Raw genomic sequence first — 15,841 nt, forward strand, 5'->3', positions numbered from 1 at the left:
TAGGTTCAGCCTACTTCCTATCAGAGCCCTGGGTGGAGTTAGGAAAGTCATCTCTAACCCTGGGAGAGGCGGACGGCTCAAGGTGGGAGAGTTACCCCAACTCCCAATGATAAACCTTTGGTTAGGGCAAATAGTCATAAAGTGACCCCTTATTAGGGTCAGGGTTTCACCCTAGTCGTGCAAAGCTGATCATCACCCCCAATTTCCCAAGGCAACGCACTCTGGGGGAAAATATTGTTACCTGTTCCCTCAAATTCTCCGAGTCCTTAGTGGTCTGACAACCCAAGGTGTACAGACAGAATCGGAAGCTCAGTAACAACCCAGAACAATGTGAAGGTAGGTTGCCTGTGGAGCCTTCAGCAAGAGAAAGCTGGTTCTAGAGAGAAGCGCAAACAAGCCAGACTTCAAGTCTTTCCCATTGAACCTGTTGGGTCACCCCTACACCCTGCCCTTGATTCCAGTGACCAGACAGCAGTCAAACCTTTGTTTTTTGCTTTATTGTACAAAAAGAGGGAAAACAAAACTTCTACAGTTGGCCTTAAGCTTAGGCAGACACCTCTAAGACATTCCCTCCCACCTCCCGTGGTACAAATTCAAGTTGCGGTTGTTGTTGAAACCTACAAAAACACTCCTTAAATATTAGAAAAAAAGGGGAGAGAGTGGGGGGGTCCTCTGACTCCAACCATCCCATCCCAGTGCCAAAATGCACTCAGAGTGACCTCTTACAGCACCAACACCCCCACCCCCACAGCCCTGTTTGTACTGTAAGAATTTTTCAATTTTTAAAACAGGAAAAAAAAGCGCCCCATTCAAAGTTGTTTTTAAATGAAAACACATTCCACTAAAACACAACAGCGCAGGGGCATTCAAACAGGGAAATGGGGTTCTTTGCAGGGGCTCCTGGGAAGAAATAGAACCTATGAACCCCTGCGTCAGGGTCAGGACAAAGGAAGGGGAGTGGGAGCGGGGAGTGTCCCCCCCCCCCCCCAATTCCCCCAACCCCAGCACCATGTCCAAGGCAAAGCAGATTGTCTGCCTTCCTTTGGGAGTGGGACCCACCTTTCCCATTCCACCTCCTGGGTAGAATTCCCACTCTTCCCCCATCACTTGACTTTCATTCAGGGGGAGAAGGCAGAAAAGCACAAAGCCCCAATTAAATAGGTCATTGACATGATTATAAGGAGAGAAAAAAAAGGCGCCAAAATTTAATCAAAAATTAAAAAATTTAAATCCACAGAGACCAGGTGGCTTGGCTTACTAAGGTTCTAGGAATCAGGGTACCCCAAATTTTGAGATGGCCAGGAAGGGTTAAAGGGACAGCCGCAAAAGCAGCCTTTGCAGACCCCTTCCCCAGCTGGGGGTTTGGAGGGGCGGGGAAGGGAGCAGACCTGAGAAATCATAGGGAATGGGGGTGGGGAGCTGGAAGAGAGAGGGACAGGGAGGAGGGATGTGTGTTAAGAGCTTGAAGCCCAATTTCTGAGCCTCAGGTGGCCAGGCAACCTCTCAGATGAACTGGAAAGGCCTTTCCCACCAAGTAGAAGCTCTCGGGTCCACCCAATCTGTCCCTCTCCCCGGTGCCCTGCTGGAGACCAGCAGCAGCTCAGAGCCCTGTGGCCCTGGCAGAGGGAAGCAGGTACAGGAAGCATCAGAGTGGCTTCAGTAACCCCCCCCCCCCCCCCCCAAATTGAATCAGAGATTAGGCAAAGCAGAGGATGTGGAGAAAGGGGCTGACCCAGCCTGTTCCCACCAGGATCAACGTCTTCCTGGGCCTCACCAACCCATTCAACCAGATTCACAGACTGAAGTGGGCTCCCCCTTCTCTCTTCCACACACACACTCACACGTGCCTTTGCACACATCCACAGGTGCACCCATGCTATGTACAGGCGACACACACACACACACACGCACGCACACACTTTTCCATTCGTGCCAAGACCGTTTTAAAAAAGTCCCAAACCTATCCCCCTAAACCCACCCTCTCCCAGAAATGACAACAGAGACGGCAGCCGAGATCGGTAGGAAACGTCTCGTTGACAGCTCAGAGCTTAAAAAAAAAAATATATACACATATATAAAAAACACTTCTGCCCCCTCCCCCCATGAGTGGGTCCAGGCAGCTCCTTCCTGCAGAGGGCAGGGGAGAGGGCTATGGGGCAGTGCCTGTTTGCTCTTAGGCACCCACCCTCCTCTCCCCACCTGTTCCCTGCCTCCAGTTCCAATGTAGGGGTCCAGTCGGCAAGCCCCTCTGGGAAGGGAGGGGTCTTCCCCAAGCTTCCACCCTCCCATGGGTTGGGCTGCAGGTGTAGAGGGCCTCACCGAACTCTTTGGGACCCCCCACCCCACTCCCAGGTCCATTGTCCATGACGGAGCCGCAAGTGCAGAAGAGGGGTGGGCCGGCCCGGTCCAGTGGTGGCTCAGTCTGATGGTTGCGTTCCCTGGAGGGCCCCCCAGGGCTGATGTCTCTGAGGCAGCAGAGTCCTGGCCTGGGCTCCTCCAGCCCCTCCCCCACCGTATTTTGTTTAAAAAAAAAAAAAAAAGAAAAGAAAAAGAAAAAAGAAAAAGAAAGTGGGGGAGGCCAGGGAGTGGGGGATAGAACATGGGGGAGAAACAAAGGTGGTTGGTTGGGGAGGGGAGCCCCGGGTCGGGCTGAGCCTCAGTTGGAGTCAGAGTCCGAGGAGTCTCCCGACGAGGAGGAACTGGAGCTGCTGCCCTCAGACTCGTTGTCCTCGTCCTCGTCGTCATCCTCGTCGTCGTCCTCGTCCTCATCATCCTCCTCGTTCTGGGGGGCAAGGGGCGGGCAGTCAGCGGGTGGAGTTCGTGGCAAGGTCCGCCCGACCCTCCCACCGTGCCCGGCCGCCTCGCCTCGTCTCCGTCCTCGCTCTCATCCTCGCTGCTGGACTCGGAGGAGTCCCCGCCGTCCTCAGAGGAGTCCCCGTTCTCATCCTCCTCCTCCTCTTCATCCTCGTCCTCGTCGTCCTCGTCCTCATCCTCGTCCTCCTCAGACTCCTGGGAGGGAAGGAGGTGCGTCAGTGGTCTCCGCCCCGGCACTCGGGGCACCGCAGACCCCTTCCTGGCCTTCCCCCGGCCGGGCGGAGCTCCTTACCGACTTGGACTGCAAGGCGGTCCGGCTGGACTTGGGGTTCGGGCCTCGCAGCTTGGTCATGCTCTTACGTTTCTGTAGGAAAGGCCAGAGACAGACAAAGGGAGCAGCCGTGAGTTCCACACGACTCCCCGAACCCTCCCTTTCCCCGGCGCCGCCCTGCTCCCCGACTCACATTGGAGATGTACTCTTTATATGCTGCACGGTCCTGGGGAGACAGACTCTGTGGGAGACAGAGGAGGAGGGAAAGGTCGGAACACGCCGCCCCCCCCGCCCCCGCCCCCTTGAACTTCTGCTGACCAAGCGTGTTGACCAAGAGCCAGGCAGTGGGCTAAGCATTGAATGCCATCGTCCCATCTTTACCCCTGCTTCCCTCCCCATACCTTGGGCCTCCGCAGAGAGCCCCCCCCCCGCCCAGGATCTGAGAACACAGCTCCCGTACTGCTGCTTAAGATGCCCCGAATCCTTTTCTAAGCTACCTCCTCCTAGGGCTGTTGGTTTTCCTGTCCCTCCTGTTGTTTTACCTGAGTGCAGACTCGAGTTAGGGCCTTCCTCAGCTCAGATAAGCCTCCCCCCCCCACCCCGACAATGGCTAACATAGCCTGGCATCATCATTCCCACCCAACAGGCCTGGAGCCACAGATGAGGCAGTCTGGGGCTCCCCAAACTTCTGCACACCTAAACCCTGCTAACCTAAACCTATTTCCCAGGGTCCCTGGCGAACCTGCCCGGATGGCTGGGCAGGGACACAGGGGACTCTCCCGTTACAGATCTGACCACTCAACCAAGGGACAGAAGGGGAGCTCAGAGGCTTGGGGCCAAACCAGAGTCTGGGAGAGGTCCTCTGGTCCCGGATGGAAGTAGGAAAAGACAATCTGATTTGGACTATTCTGCCTACTAGCTGTAGGACCTTGGGTAACCTACTTAACCTCTCTGAGCCCTAGTTTCTCTTCTTTAATAGCAACTGTTGGGACTTCAATAGCAACTACAGGGCTGCTAGGACGCTGACTGCAATCATGAATGCGGACCAGCTAGATGAGGCCTCCTTCTTCCCAGGGTCCAAGCCCGCTCACCTTGACCCAGAGGTCCAGGTGTACTTTGTACTGCTTCTGCTGCTCCTCTGCCAACTTTTTGTAGTGCTCCTTCTGGCTCTGGGAGATGCGCTGCCAGCGGCTGCCAATCTCGACCATGCGCTCCTTCAGCGGCAGGTGGTTCAGCTCCCCGTTGGACAGCAGCTCCTGGGAGAACTTCTGGTAACCGTTCCTAGGAGGTGGGGTGGTGCAGGCAGGGTTAGGACCCTGGCCCAGCAGCCCTTCAGCCGTGACCTTCCCCAGCGCCAGGGTGGGTTCCGGACACGGGACTCACATGGGAGGCTTCTTGGGCTCTCCTTGGAACTTCATCTTTTTGGACGAGTTCGCGGCAGCTGGGGGTGCCCGCATCTCGCTCAGCTCTCTCTGCGGGGACACCCCAAAAGGTCACACTCGCTCCACCCCCCCTCCCACCCAGAAACATTCCTACCTCCTGCCCCGTGCCATCAGTGCCTGAGCCGGCTCTCCTCTTACGTCCCGGGGGAGGAGAAACCGAGGCAGAGCCAGGGAGCCACTTCCCAACAGCTCACACCCGGGTCAGGCGCCGTTGCTCGAAAGTGCAGTCACAACCGCACCCATGTGACCGGCATCACTGTCCCCACTTTACTGATGTGTGACCGAGGCTCAGAAAAGGAAGTTGGGAGATTTGCTCGGGGTCACACAACCGAGGCTGGGCCTTTTGGGTCCACGGCCCACCCAGGGAGGAAAGCTGCCCGCCCAAAAGGATGCTCCCACCAGTGCAGTGGAGGGAGGCGGCCCCAGCTCCACCCCGCCCACTGGGCCGAGCAGCAGAATCCTTCCCACCTCGTATCGCTTTTGGTCTTCGGCTGCCTTCTTAATCCACATCAGTTTCTCCTTCTTCTCCATGTTGTTCCAGGTCATCTCCATGGCTTTCAAGGCCTTTACCCGGTCATTCTGGAGACAAACAGGGGTGTCAGCTATGGCAAGGGTCCCCTGGGGCCGGAGGCGGCCCGTGTAGGCAGCCTGCTGAGCAACCCCTTTCCAGCTCCCTGCCACCTTGAAGCGGGCCAGGTAGTCCCCGATGACGCTCTGTTGCCAGATCTCCTCAGCTCTCTTGGGCGACTCAGGCAGCTTGCCCCGTTCCTCACGGTCCCCGCCCGGCTTCCTCTCCGACTGGGCCTTCAGCGCAGCCTCCCGGGCCTTGTACTTGGCCTGCGGAGGGATGGCAGTGGCGTCAGCCTTCCGGCCGCCCCAAGGGGGCGCGCGTTCCTCAGCCAGCAGTTGAAATCTGCCCCCCCACCCCCACCCCCTCCGCAAGGGCGGGGAGCGCAGAGCAGAGGCAGAGGCGTGGGCTGGTGCAGATGTCTCCAGCCTGGGGCTCAGCCCGCCAACCGGCTCTGCTCCCCAGGGAGCCAGAGCCCTCAGCTGACAGCTTCCCGCCTTCCGGCCTGCGGAGCTCCCAGCCTCGCTCGCTCGCTCGCTCGCTCGCTCTGAGCTCAGGCACACGTGTGGCTCACACAGGCCAAGGGTGAGGAAGTGAAGCTAGCCCCTGGGGGAGAAGCGGCCTGGTCTCGGCCCGGCAGCCCCTCTGGCCTAGGGAGCCTGACCTTCTTCTTTTCCGACAAGTCGTTCCACATGCGGGCCAGAAGCCGGGTCAGCTCGCTCTCCGAGAGCTCGGGCCGTTCCTCTTGCAGCTGCCGCCGCTTTTCTTCAGAGAAGATGAACATGGCCGACACGGGCCGCTTGGGCTTCTCTGAGCCTCCCTACAGGTGAACGAAGAGGGCCGGGTTCCATGGGGTGTTGGTGGGGCGCCCCATCTTCCCCCCTCCGCCCTAGTTCTGCCCCCTGCCCACCTTGCCCCCTTCCTGGGAGGGCTTCTTGGAGGCTGGGCTGGTGGCCTGCTTCTTGTTGATGCTTAACATCTTCTCCTCCCCCAGGACCCGCTGCTGTTCCTCCTCAGGAAGGCTCTGGTCCAGAGACAAGAGGTGGCATGGGGCTGTGCACCTGGCTCCCAGCCCGCTCCCAGGTTGTCCAAAGGGACTTGTTCCATCCCAATGCCTGTCTGCCCAATGCCCCGCCTATAACAACGCTCACCTCTAGAAAACGGAGCAGCTCCACTTCATAATCTTTCTTTTTCTGGGGAAGGAAGGGGGAGTCAGGGTCAGACCCTCCAGTTCTCAAGGGACAGTAGTCCTCTGCAAAATGTCCAGAACCTGGACAGGACCTCATTTTCCCCTATAGATGGTAGACATCAGCCCAGACACCACCAAGTCTGCAGCAGGCGCCCGAGATCCGTTTGGTCAATTCCTGACTGACCCCTACCTGGGGCCAGATGTCATGCTTCAGGTTTCTGAGGCCAGGCCCAAGGGTCTCCAGAAGTTCCTCAGCATAGCTCACCTGGTCACACTTCTTGTGATAGGCATCCTTCTCCTTCTGGGAGAGCAGCTTCCACTGCTGGCTGCATAACACCATTCGCTCAGTGCTGGGCACGTCCTTCATGTTGGCCATCAACTCCGCGCAGTACAGCGAGTAGCTGTTCCTATCAGAACCAGCAGGAAAGGAGGAGCATCTCCCTGAGCGACCGGGGCGGCTCAGGGCGACAGGCTTCCTCAACTTCGGACGCTGGCCAATGTTGCTGGCCCAGCTCCCTAGATGCCCGCTTGCCCACTCGCCCACCCCACCCCAGGGCAGCGCTCACGGAGGTGGCTTGGTGGGTCGCCCATCAAACTTGTCCTTGAGCTGGCGTTCGGCCTTGGTGAGGGTGGACTTGGTGATGCCCTCCTCACTGATGTTCAGCTCGGGGTGCTTCTGGATATAGTCACGCATAATCTCCTGCAGAGTGAGGTGGGGGGACGGAGGGCAACGGGGTGTGGGGTTAGCCGGGGCCGGGGAGGGGGAGAGCCGCTGGGGAGGGGAGGCAGGGAGCAAAGCTGGGGGGGTGGCCGTGTGTCTGCTATGTCACACGAGACGTGGTGCCCTGCCCTGCCCTAGCCTGAGATCTCATGGAGGGGAGGGGGGCGGGGAAGGTAGGGGCAGAGGTGAGGGGCCCAGAAGGCCCCTCCCTCAATGGAGGGACAGGGAGTGACCGTCTCCCGCAGAGTGCGGAGGTCACAGAGATGGAGGGCAGAGGCTCTTGAAGAGCCGGATGGGGAGGAGCGCAGCGGAAGCCTAACCTCGTACTCCTTCCGCTGCTCCAGGGCCTTATGAATCCATTTCAGCCTCTTTTTGTCCGAGAGCTGAGACCACTGCTTCCCCAGGGAGTCCTTCACCTCCTTCGTAGTGGCCTGCAAACCAAAAGCCGTCAGACACACACAGGCAGCCAGGGGCAGGGAGAGGGGAGGGGGAGGGGGGCACAGAGGCCCCCGCCCCCTCAGGCCACAGGAGGTCACATGAGTGTCCCCCACAGGCCAGGAGGGGAAGGTGGAGAGGCGGGGGTCCCGCCTGGGTGCAAGGGGACAGGCTCACACACGCACGCACACACACGCTCGCACGCCAGCTGGCCCAGGCCCTGTCCATGCAGCCCACCCCTGGGGAGGGGCCTCCTCTCCTGCTCCCCTGCACCGTGCCCGGCCGACCTGGCGCGGCTCCCCCCTTGCCACCACCGTGCGCCCTCCATCCCCACCCCCTGGCCGGACACTCACATCTGGCCGCACTTTGAGATACACCTTCTTCTCATGGGTGTACCACAGCTGCTGGGGGGTTTTGGGCTTCTCGGGGATGTCCGACTTCTTGGCATTCTGGATTAGGTCAGGGTGATCCTCCCTAGCCAGGGCACGGGGAGCAACAATCAGCAGGTGCGGGGGGGGTGGGAATCCTGCCCGGGAGACCCCGTCTAGCTGCCCCACCCACCCAAGGCTCCTAGGCCTATCAATCGGGGCCTCTTGGGACAGCAGCCGCCTGCCTGTCCCTGCCCTTGAGCATGACCCACTAGGGTCTACACATGACCCATCCATCTTCCGTGCCTCACAAATGGCAAACTCGAGGCTCTGGTCAGTGTCACCCTATCCTGCCACACCCAATGCCCTGTGGCCCTCCTCTGGGCTCCACTGCCTTACCTGAACCGGGCCAGGTTTCGCTCGAACTCCTGTTTTTCTCTCTGGAAGTCCTGAATATATTTCATCTGGGGGAGGAGGGGACGGGGTCATCCAGGACCCAAAGCCTGAGCTATAAAAACCACCGAGTCCTCCTTGCTAGCTATTCTGCCTCCCAGTGGTGACGTGGACAGAGGGTGGCATGAGCTCGCAGGAGATGGTGGCCTGCCTTCCAGTGGGTTGGGGAGACTCAACCGTAGCCAGTCACAGTGAGCAGTGACCGGGCTGGGACTCCCCCTGACCCTACCTCCCCACCTTTCCCCAGCACCACAAAACTCTCCATGATGAGGAGCTGGGGGTGGGGGCGGGGTGTAGGCCTCCTCCGGATCATTCCCTCCTCCAATGTCTGTAGCAGCTGATAATGGTTTGCTGCCTCAGGGGTGGCCCACAGGGCCAGGGCCAGGCTGGACCCTGTTTTCGAGGGCTGAGGGGAGATGGTGTTGAAGGAACCTAGAGTTCTTGCAATGTAAATGACATCCTGACAGATCTGTCTCTTGAATTTGGGTTTTCTTCCCAAGCCACTACATCTAGTTCCCATTCCTAACCCCCTCCCATCACCTTCTTCCCTGCCTCCAATCCTTTCTTCCAGGCTCCTTCCTCAAACTTCCTTTCCAATCCGTTCTTTCCTTTCCTCATCTGCCTCCTGTCCTGGCTCCCACTCGATGTCCAGCTCTCCTTTCTCCCCCATTCACAAGAGTCAGCCTTAGAAGGGACCAGGGGCTCATGACAACTGAGCCTAACCCCTGCCTCTCACAGAAGAGGCACGAGGCACGGGAAGGGACAGCTTCACTTTCCCCTGTGGTTCCTGCAGAAGACAGGGAGCAGCGCCCAGCCTACCCTGCCCCAATTTTGGCCCTCCTCACACAACTCAGCAGCCTTCAGAACAGGAAGGCACCGTACGGATCGGGCTTACTCTCTGCACCTCAGATAAAGACCATGTCCAGAGAAACGAAGTAACTTACCAAAGGTCACATACAGAGCAATTCAGTGGTAGTCAGGACACCAGGCCCCAGTCTTGCGTCCCCCAGGCCAGCACCCTGTCCACCCTACCATGTAGCTTCTTGTCCTTCCCTGGTCCTTGGACCCTCTGCCTCTCCCTCCCATCCTGTGTGTGTCTGGGCATCGTGTGTGCAGCCAGCTCTGCAACATCCCCATCAGAGGGGTCAAGGAGAACTCCGCCAGTTCCTACTCCTGCTTGGCCTGGGCAGCCGGTTTCCCCCAGCCAAGCTGGCTCCTTTTTGGGCACAGAACCAAGGGCACGTGAGCCTGCAGCCAGAGTACACAGACCAGAAGAGGGCTGAGCGTGGTGTGCCGGCTGGGTTATGGCTTTGTTTCCTCTTCCGGCAAACGTGCCCTCTTGCCTCTCCCGCTGCCCCTCCCTGACTCCTCTCCCTGGCTCCACCCTGCAAGTCCAGCACCAGCGGTGTCTGTCTCTCTCCCCACCCCACCTCCCTCGGGCCCTGCTACAGGCTTTGCTGCCAGCTTCTGTGAGGGTCCACCTGACCTCACTGCGCTCGTGTCCACCCCTGCCCTGGGCGACTCGGGTAACCTCCGCCCAAGGTTAAGGATCTCCGACGGCCCGGGATAGCACAAGGCCCCAAAGGACAAGGTATGTCCTTGGGCGAACATGCGTACGAAGGAAGGAAGCCCACCTAATAATGTACGGACGGACATGGCAGTGAGAAGAGCACCGGACCCAAGTCCTGCTCTGCTGTCACTAGTTGTGGGACCCGGGACACGGGTGCCACCTGAGCCTCAGTTCCTTGCCCACAGGATCGGAATAACCCCTCCTCCGGGGGTTACCTTTCCAAGGATACGGCACACATCAAATGAGACCACGCTGGGAAATGTCAGAGGGTGAACCTGCTGTGCCAGCCTCAGAGCGAGGATGCGTGCACAGGGGCAGAGCCGTGTGAGAGAACGCTGTGAATGGTCCGGGGGGCAAAATGTTGGTCTGAGCGCCTGCTTCAGTTTGGATTACACCTTCGACAGTGCCCGTGCCTGACGGTGTGCGGGACGGGGAGATCAAGTGTGGCTGCCCAAGACCCTGCACTCTGCTACGCTGACCCACCCGTATCCCTGACACCGAGTCCCTCTGTCTGAGCCTCCCCCCGACGGCTGACCTACACCACACCGGCTGCTCCCTGCCTCTCCCTTCCTCCCGCCAAAGCCCCCCTCCCCCCACCTTCTTCTTCTCCGGCAGCTCCTTGTATTTCTTGGACAAAATCTTGGTCAGGTCCAGGTTGCTCATCTCAGGGTGGAGTTTCGCATACTTGGCCCGCTTCTCCATGAAGAAGCGGAAATAAGGGGTCAGGGGCTTCTTTGGGAAGTCCGGGTGTTTCTGGAAGGAGGGTCAAGGACACGGTGAAGGTCAGACAGCATCCGTTCTTTGGACCATTCCTCTCCTACATGCCATGCTCCTCCTCTTGGAAACTCACCTTGAGTTTTTTGCCTTTGTAAGGATTTTTAACGTGTTCCTGAGCATCAAGGATCAATTCTGTCAACGTACGGAACTTCCTCACCTGGAGGAAGAAGGTAAGTGAGTGCAAGAGGACGTTCAGGACAGGGAAACACCACCCCAGAGCCTACCCCCTTTTCCAGCGGGTCTCCTATTTTCCACTAGGCTGAATTTATCACGGGAGGAGCAGAGGCCAACAGCCACACAACTCAGACAGCCCCTGACACCCCAGGCAGGCACCCAGGCGCTGGCCCATGCCTACTGCAGAGGACCAGGCAGTCCGTATACACCAAAGGACAGCAACAAGGTGACCACCTGACCTCGATGCGGTTGTCCATGCCAGCACCTCATTCAATCCCCAGAACAGCTCAGGCGACAGAAGCTCCAAGACGGTAAGTATTCAAGGCCACACAGCTAGAAAGTGGCAGAACTGAGAACTCTAGGCCAGTGCTGTCAACCATGCCACCTCCCAAACGCACAAGGGCGACCACATGAGCACCTCGCCTGGTCTCTTTCCTTCCTGTTTACAGACTTCTGTTTCCTCTCCCCCACCAGGAAGGTTGAGGCAGAGTTCGTGTAGCTGTGTCAGGAAGAGGGGGGGGGGGGAGATCAGTTACCTCATTAGAAATCTCCACCCATTTGAGCTTGCACATATCTCCAGAAAAGTCTTTAAATGCTACTTTTTCCCAGTCCATATGTGACTCGGTGGTTTTGAACTTGGAGCTGTCGTTGGATGGAAGGTTGTTCTTCATGCATTCCAGCAAAGTCAGCATGTCTTCCTGAGACCAGCGGTCTGGGGAGGGGGAAGAAAGGCAGTCATGCCCAGCTCCATCCTTTCCCCTCATCTCTTCCCTAGTCCTTCTTTCCCAGAGAACCCCACATCCCTGGTTGCCTCCTATGGGAAGGCACGGACAAGACACGACCTTGTCATAAGGGAAAACCGTGACCATATGGATTAGAGCTGGGATTCCCGTCCAGAAAGCATCAAGACTACGACCGTTTCTAACACGCTAGGCCACCACAGGCTACTATTTATTACAGAGGAGAGGAAGAAATGAGCTACAGTGATTTGGGGCTCGGTGGGAAAACAGCTAACTTACTGGGAGAGGGGAGGAAGGCACAACACATTTATATGTGTTGCCAAGTTTAAGTTCTAGGCAGACACCGGAGATGTGCAAAGACAGGATGGAGTGTGGGCAGTAAGGAGAATCCGTGCAGACGTTTTTCTCCAGCGTAACTGGAAACTAACCTTAAAGACATGGGTATCCCATCATCCCCCACTCTCTCTTGGCCTCTCAGGGAAGACCAAAGGAAAATTTGGGGCAAGTAAAAAAAATGGAGTGGAAACAGACGAACCATACAGGGGAGTTGGGAGGCAAGACGGGCAGGTGGGCAAAGGGCTCTGGCTCCAGGGAGAACCGGATCCCCTGGGTCCAGGGAGTTGAGCCCAACTCCCTAGGGAGGCAAAAAAAAGGGGTGGGTCTGAACCAGCGATTTCCAGTCACTGAAATACAGCTCCAGAAGGCCTCCCTGGAGGTTGGTGACTCTGGAAGGTGAGGTAGGAGAACAGATATCCAAGGCTAGTAGTCAAAAGGGCTCTTCATTTGCATTTGCATCTGGTCAGGGTTTCCGCAGGGTGGGTCACATGGACCCATAATCCTTTCTCCTCTCAGTGTCCCACAGTCATGGCCAGATGCTCATCTTCATCCTACCCCCTGCCCCCCCCCCCATGGGATCCCTACTGGATGGGGTAGGGTCTAGTTATGGACGGCCTATGGCTTGGAGCCTCAAAGCCACCAAAACATCCTCTCTCTCCACCTGCCTCACCAAAAATCTTGTCCTCTTAATAACAATAAAAACCTGAAAAGCCTTTCCAATCCCTCTTTTCTCCCTCTTCCCCCCACATTCCTCGTCCTACCTCCCATTCCCCGACACCGGGTGTAGAGAGGGCACACTGGGGTCTGCCTGGGAACCCCAGAAAGAAGGCTCGCACAGGCCTCCCTCTCCCTCTCTAAGAGAGGAAACAGAGTGTGAAAAATACAGCTTACTGTCTCAAGGCCAAATAATTTGGGTTTGGTCGAACTTAACTCATAAAACTGAAGACGCCGACCTCATCTCGATTCAGAGAATGCAGACGGCAACCCTTTTGAAGGAGAGCGGACCCTGCAGACAGCCATGTGAAAAAGAGAGCTTAAGTTAAAGAGCTCCTACCTTGGCCTTTGGGGGCGGCCATTTCCAGGTCTGTGGGGCAGTCAGCTTCTCCGTTCATTCTTCAGCCGTCCAGCCACCTCCTCCAGCCACCTCCTCGGGTCGTGCTGGCCGGGCAACCCGCGGTCAAAACCACCTCACCCTTTAGGAGAGATACCAGTCCCCACTCAGGCGGGATGCGAGGTGAGGGACTTTCTATTCCTCCCTCCCCCAAAGGGGAGGGGGGCACAAGTCCACACTTTCACGGAGACTGCCAAGACCCTAGTAGACCCAATGGGTCGGTGGGTGTGGGAGCGCCCCCCCTCCCCCCCGCCCCAGCCCCTGCAGCCCGGCTCCACCGCGTGCGCCCTCCCCTGCCCACGCGAGAGACTGCTCCCAGCTCCCGCGTGCAGCTAGCGCCCGCCCTCCACCCTCCTTCCCCCACCCGGGCCAAAAAAAAAAAAAAAAAAAAAAATCTCCTCCTCCTCCTCCGTGCGCCCGCCCCGGGGAGGCCCCAGGCTGGAGGGCGGGGGAGGAGGAAGGGCGGGTAAAGGGCGCGCGCGACCGCGAAAGCGGGCACGCGCCGCAGTCTCCTCCTCCCGCCTCCCCCCGGCCGGTTCCCCCCGCCTCCGCAACCCGGCGGGGACCCGGACGCAGCGCAGCCGCCGCCGGCCCCGGAGCGCAGCGGCCGCACCGCCCCCGGGGACCGGATCCGGATTCCCGCCGCCCCCCCTCTCGGGCTCCCGACGCCGTCCCCGCCCGCCTGGGCGGGCGAGCAGCCGGAGAGAAGCGGCCTAGCCTGCCCCCCGCCCCCGAGCCACCCACCCCGGCCAGAGGCGCCGCCACCGCCCAGCCACCCCGACGCGCACGGAGGAGCCCGGCGCAGAGGCGCGACCACGGCGGGAACCGCCGCCTCCTCCCCCGAGCTTGCGGCCCAGCCCCGCCGGCGCCCCCGCCCCGGCCTCCGGGGAGCCGAGCCAAGGAGAGGGCGGGAGGACGGCGGCCGGGAGGCGGGGGCGCAGCGCTCACCGGCCCCGCCGCCCCCTCCGGCGGCCGGCGAGAACTGCGCCTGCCGGCTCGGAGAAGCGCGGGCTCCTCTGCCCGTGGCCCGGGCCTCGCTTCCTGCCCTCCCCTCCCCCGGCTCTCGGCGTCCTCTCCAGTGCCCTGATCCTCTTTCGTCCAGTCCCCCTGCCTGGAGGGCGCCCCGGGTCCCCCTCGGCGTCTACGGCACCCGCGGCTCGCTCCCCGCCGCCCGGCCCCGACCCCGGCGCGCGCCCTCAGCCGCCTCGGTTACCCGGCGCAGCGCGGCCTCCGGGCTTCCCGCTCCGGCGTCTCCCTCCCCGGCTCTGAGCGGCGGCGCCCTCCCCCGCTCGGCCGGGCACAGCCGCAGCTCCCTCCCGCGGCGGCAGCGGCTCCTCCTCCGGGCGCGGCGGCGGCGGCGCTGGGGCGGCGGCTGCTGCTGTGGCGGCGGCGGCGGCGGCGGCTGTGGCTGCTGCTGCCTGCTGCTCCTCGCGGCGAAAAGCACAAAGCACAGCGCCCTCCGCCTGCAGGCAGCCCGCCCGCCGCCCGCCCGCCGGCCCCGGCCTCAGCTCGCACACCCCCCGCCGCCGCCGCAGCCTCCGCCGCCGGAGCGGGGAGGAGGAGGGAGAAGGGAGGAGGAGGAGCGGGAGGGGGGGCGGGAGAAGCGGGGCAGCGAGCGCGTCCTTCCCCGTAGAGCGCACACCGACCCCCGGGGAGCGAGCGCCAGCCCGCCCGCCTCGCCGGCTCCGCTCCCTCCCACAGCCTGCCCGGGCGGGCTCCGCGGGGGGCAGCTGGGAGGAGGGGCGGGAGCTGGGGGGACCCGGGCGGCCGAGGCGGAGGGAAGGAAGGAGGGGAGGGGGGTGGTGGTGGTGCTGGTGCTGGTGGTGCTGGTGGTGGTGGCGGCGGCGGCGGCGGCTGCTGCTGCTGCTGCTGCCGCCGGGGAGGGGGGGGGCCGGGGCAGGGAGACACGCAGCCGCCCGGATGGCGGCGGGGCTCGGAGCCGAGGCGGGCGGGCGCCGAGAGCGACCTCGCCAGACCCGCGGGGGAACTAGCAGACTCGGCCGGCGCGGGAGGGAGGGCGCGAGGCGCGGCCGCGAGATGGTGCCCGGAGGGGCCCCCCGGCGGCTGGGAAGGCTGAAGGGGTGCCTGCAGCCCTGCTTCGGAGCTCTCCCCCAAGTCCTCCCAGCTCAGATTCGGGCTTCCACGGCCATCCTCACCAGCTCCCCTCTCCCGCCTCCTGGAGCGGGCGCTCCGCGCCCACCCTCATCCCCGGAGCGTGGCCACCGGCTTGGGGCGGCACGCACGCCCATCGCGGCGCCAGTCTTCGGTGCCTGCCTCGCGGTCCCCTTGCTGCCGAACAGCACACACACACACACACACACGAAACTTACATAAAAAAAATTTGTTTTACCCCGACAAAATGCCCTCCCTGCGAATTAAAAAAAATAATAAAAAATTCCCTTTGCTCCTTACACCCCGGAAAAGGTGAGGAGGCGATGGGCTCCGGCGGAGGAGCCGCTCTGGGAGCCGGTTCAATCCAGCCCGGCATGGCTCCCCAGGCCTGCCCGGGCGCATGGAGATCGGCGCCGCCGCCACTCGCAGCAACCCCTCTCCCCCGAAATCCGCGGAGCCCGGGCTCACTTACCGAGCGTGTGAATGGGAGCGCGGGCCAGGGGCACCTAGGGGTGCGGCGGGCCGAAGAGCTCCGCCGCAGCTCCGCCGCAGCCGACGCCGGGGCAGCGAGTCGCCAGACAAAGCCCGAGATGGCGAAGCGGAGCGACGGCTAATGGCGAGCCCCACGCGCCGCGCTCCGCCCGCCCCGCTCCGCCCGCCCGCCCGCCCGCCTCGGCGCAGCGCAGCGCCGCTCCGAGCGCTCGCCCGTCAGAGCCGCCTCGGCGCCGCCGCCTCCCGGGCCACACCGGCCTCGCCTGGC

At 60.9% G+C, this 15,841-nt stretch overlaps 1 protein-coding gene across 5 annotated transcripts; it reads right to left on the reverse strand.

Annotated features, from left to right (window-relative positions):
- Positions 1–482: 482 nt before the first annotated feature.
- On the reverse strand, positions 483–15,734 carry UBTF (upstream binding transcription factor). Of its 5 annotated transcripts, none has more exons than XM_042966306.1 (21): positions 15,554–15,734; positions 12,913–13,051; positions 11,319–11,494; positions 10,682–10,765; positions 10,429–10,584; positions 8,208–8,272; positions 7,794–7,914; positions 7,326–7,436; positions 6,851–6,984; positions 6,550–6,691; positions 6,247–6,288; positions 6,006–6,119; positions 5,760–5,915; positions 5,209–5,364; positions 4,996–5,106; positions 4,469–4,557; positions 4,177–4,366; positions 3,279–3,326; positions 3,107–3,178; positions 2,866–3,009; positions 483–2,782 (listed from the first exon to the last, which is right to left on the reverse strand). In XM_042966306.1, the coding sequence occupies exons 2-21, from the start codon at positions 12,968–12,970 to the stop codon at positions 2,657–2,659; spliced, it is 2,295 nt and encodes a 764-aa protein (XP_042822240.1). In that variant the 5' UTR covers positions 12,971–13,051; positions 15,554–15,734; the 3' UTR covers positions 483–2,656. The 5 variants fall into 5 exon arrangements, with proteins under 5 accessions (XP_042822240.1, XP_042822239.1, XP_007093867.1 ...); XM_042966305.1 differs by lacking the exon at positions 15,554–15,734 and adding an exon at positions 14,183–14,323; XM_007093805.3 differs by lacking the exon at positions 15,554–15,734 and having other exon boundaries at positions 12,913–13,221.
- Positions 15,735–15,841: the final 107 nt, after the last annotated feature.

This window comes from Panthera tigris, chromosome E1 (genome assembly GCF_018350195.1).
Source record: "Panthera tigris isolate Pti1 chromosome E1, P.tigris_Pti1_mat1.1, whole genome shotgun sequence".
NCBI classification, from domain to species: Eukaryota; Metazoa; Chordata; class Mammalia; order Carnivora; family Felidae; genus Panthera; species Panthera tigris.

Bases quoted from the DNA above. Each gene is read 5' to 3' on its own strand.
- UBTF (XM_042966306.1), bottom strand. From the start codon at position 12,970: ATGAACGGAGAAGCTGACTGCCCCACAGACCTGGAAATGGCCGCCCCC. The intron at 10,585-10,681 runs GTGAGTTTCCAA...CCCTCCTTCCAG, and splicing joins ACAAAGGCAAAAAACTCAAG to AAACACCCGGACTTCCCAAA. The intron at 8,273-10,428 runs GTGGGGGGAGGG...CTCCTCCCCCAG, and splicing joins AGCTGCCGGAGAAGAAGAAG to ATGAAATATATTCAGGACTT.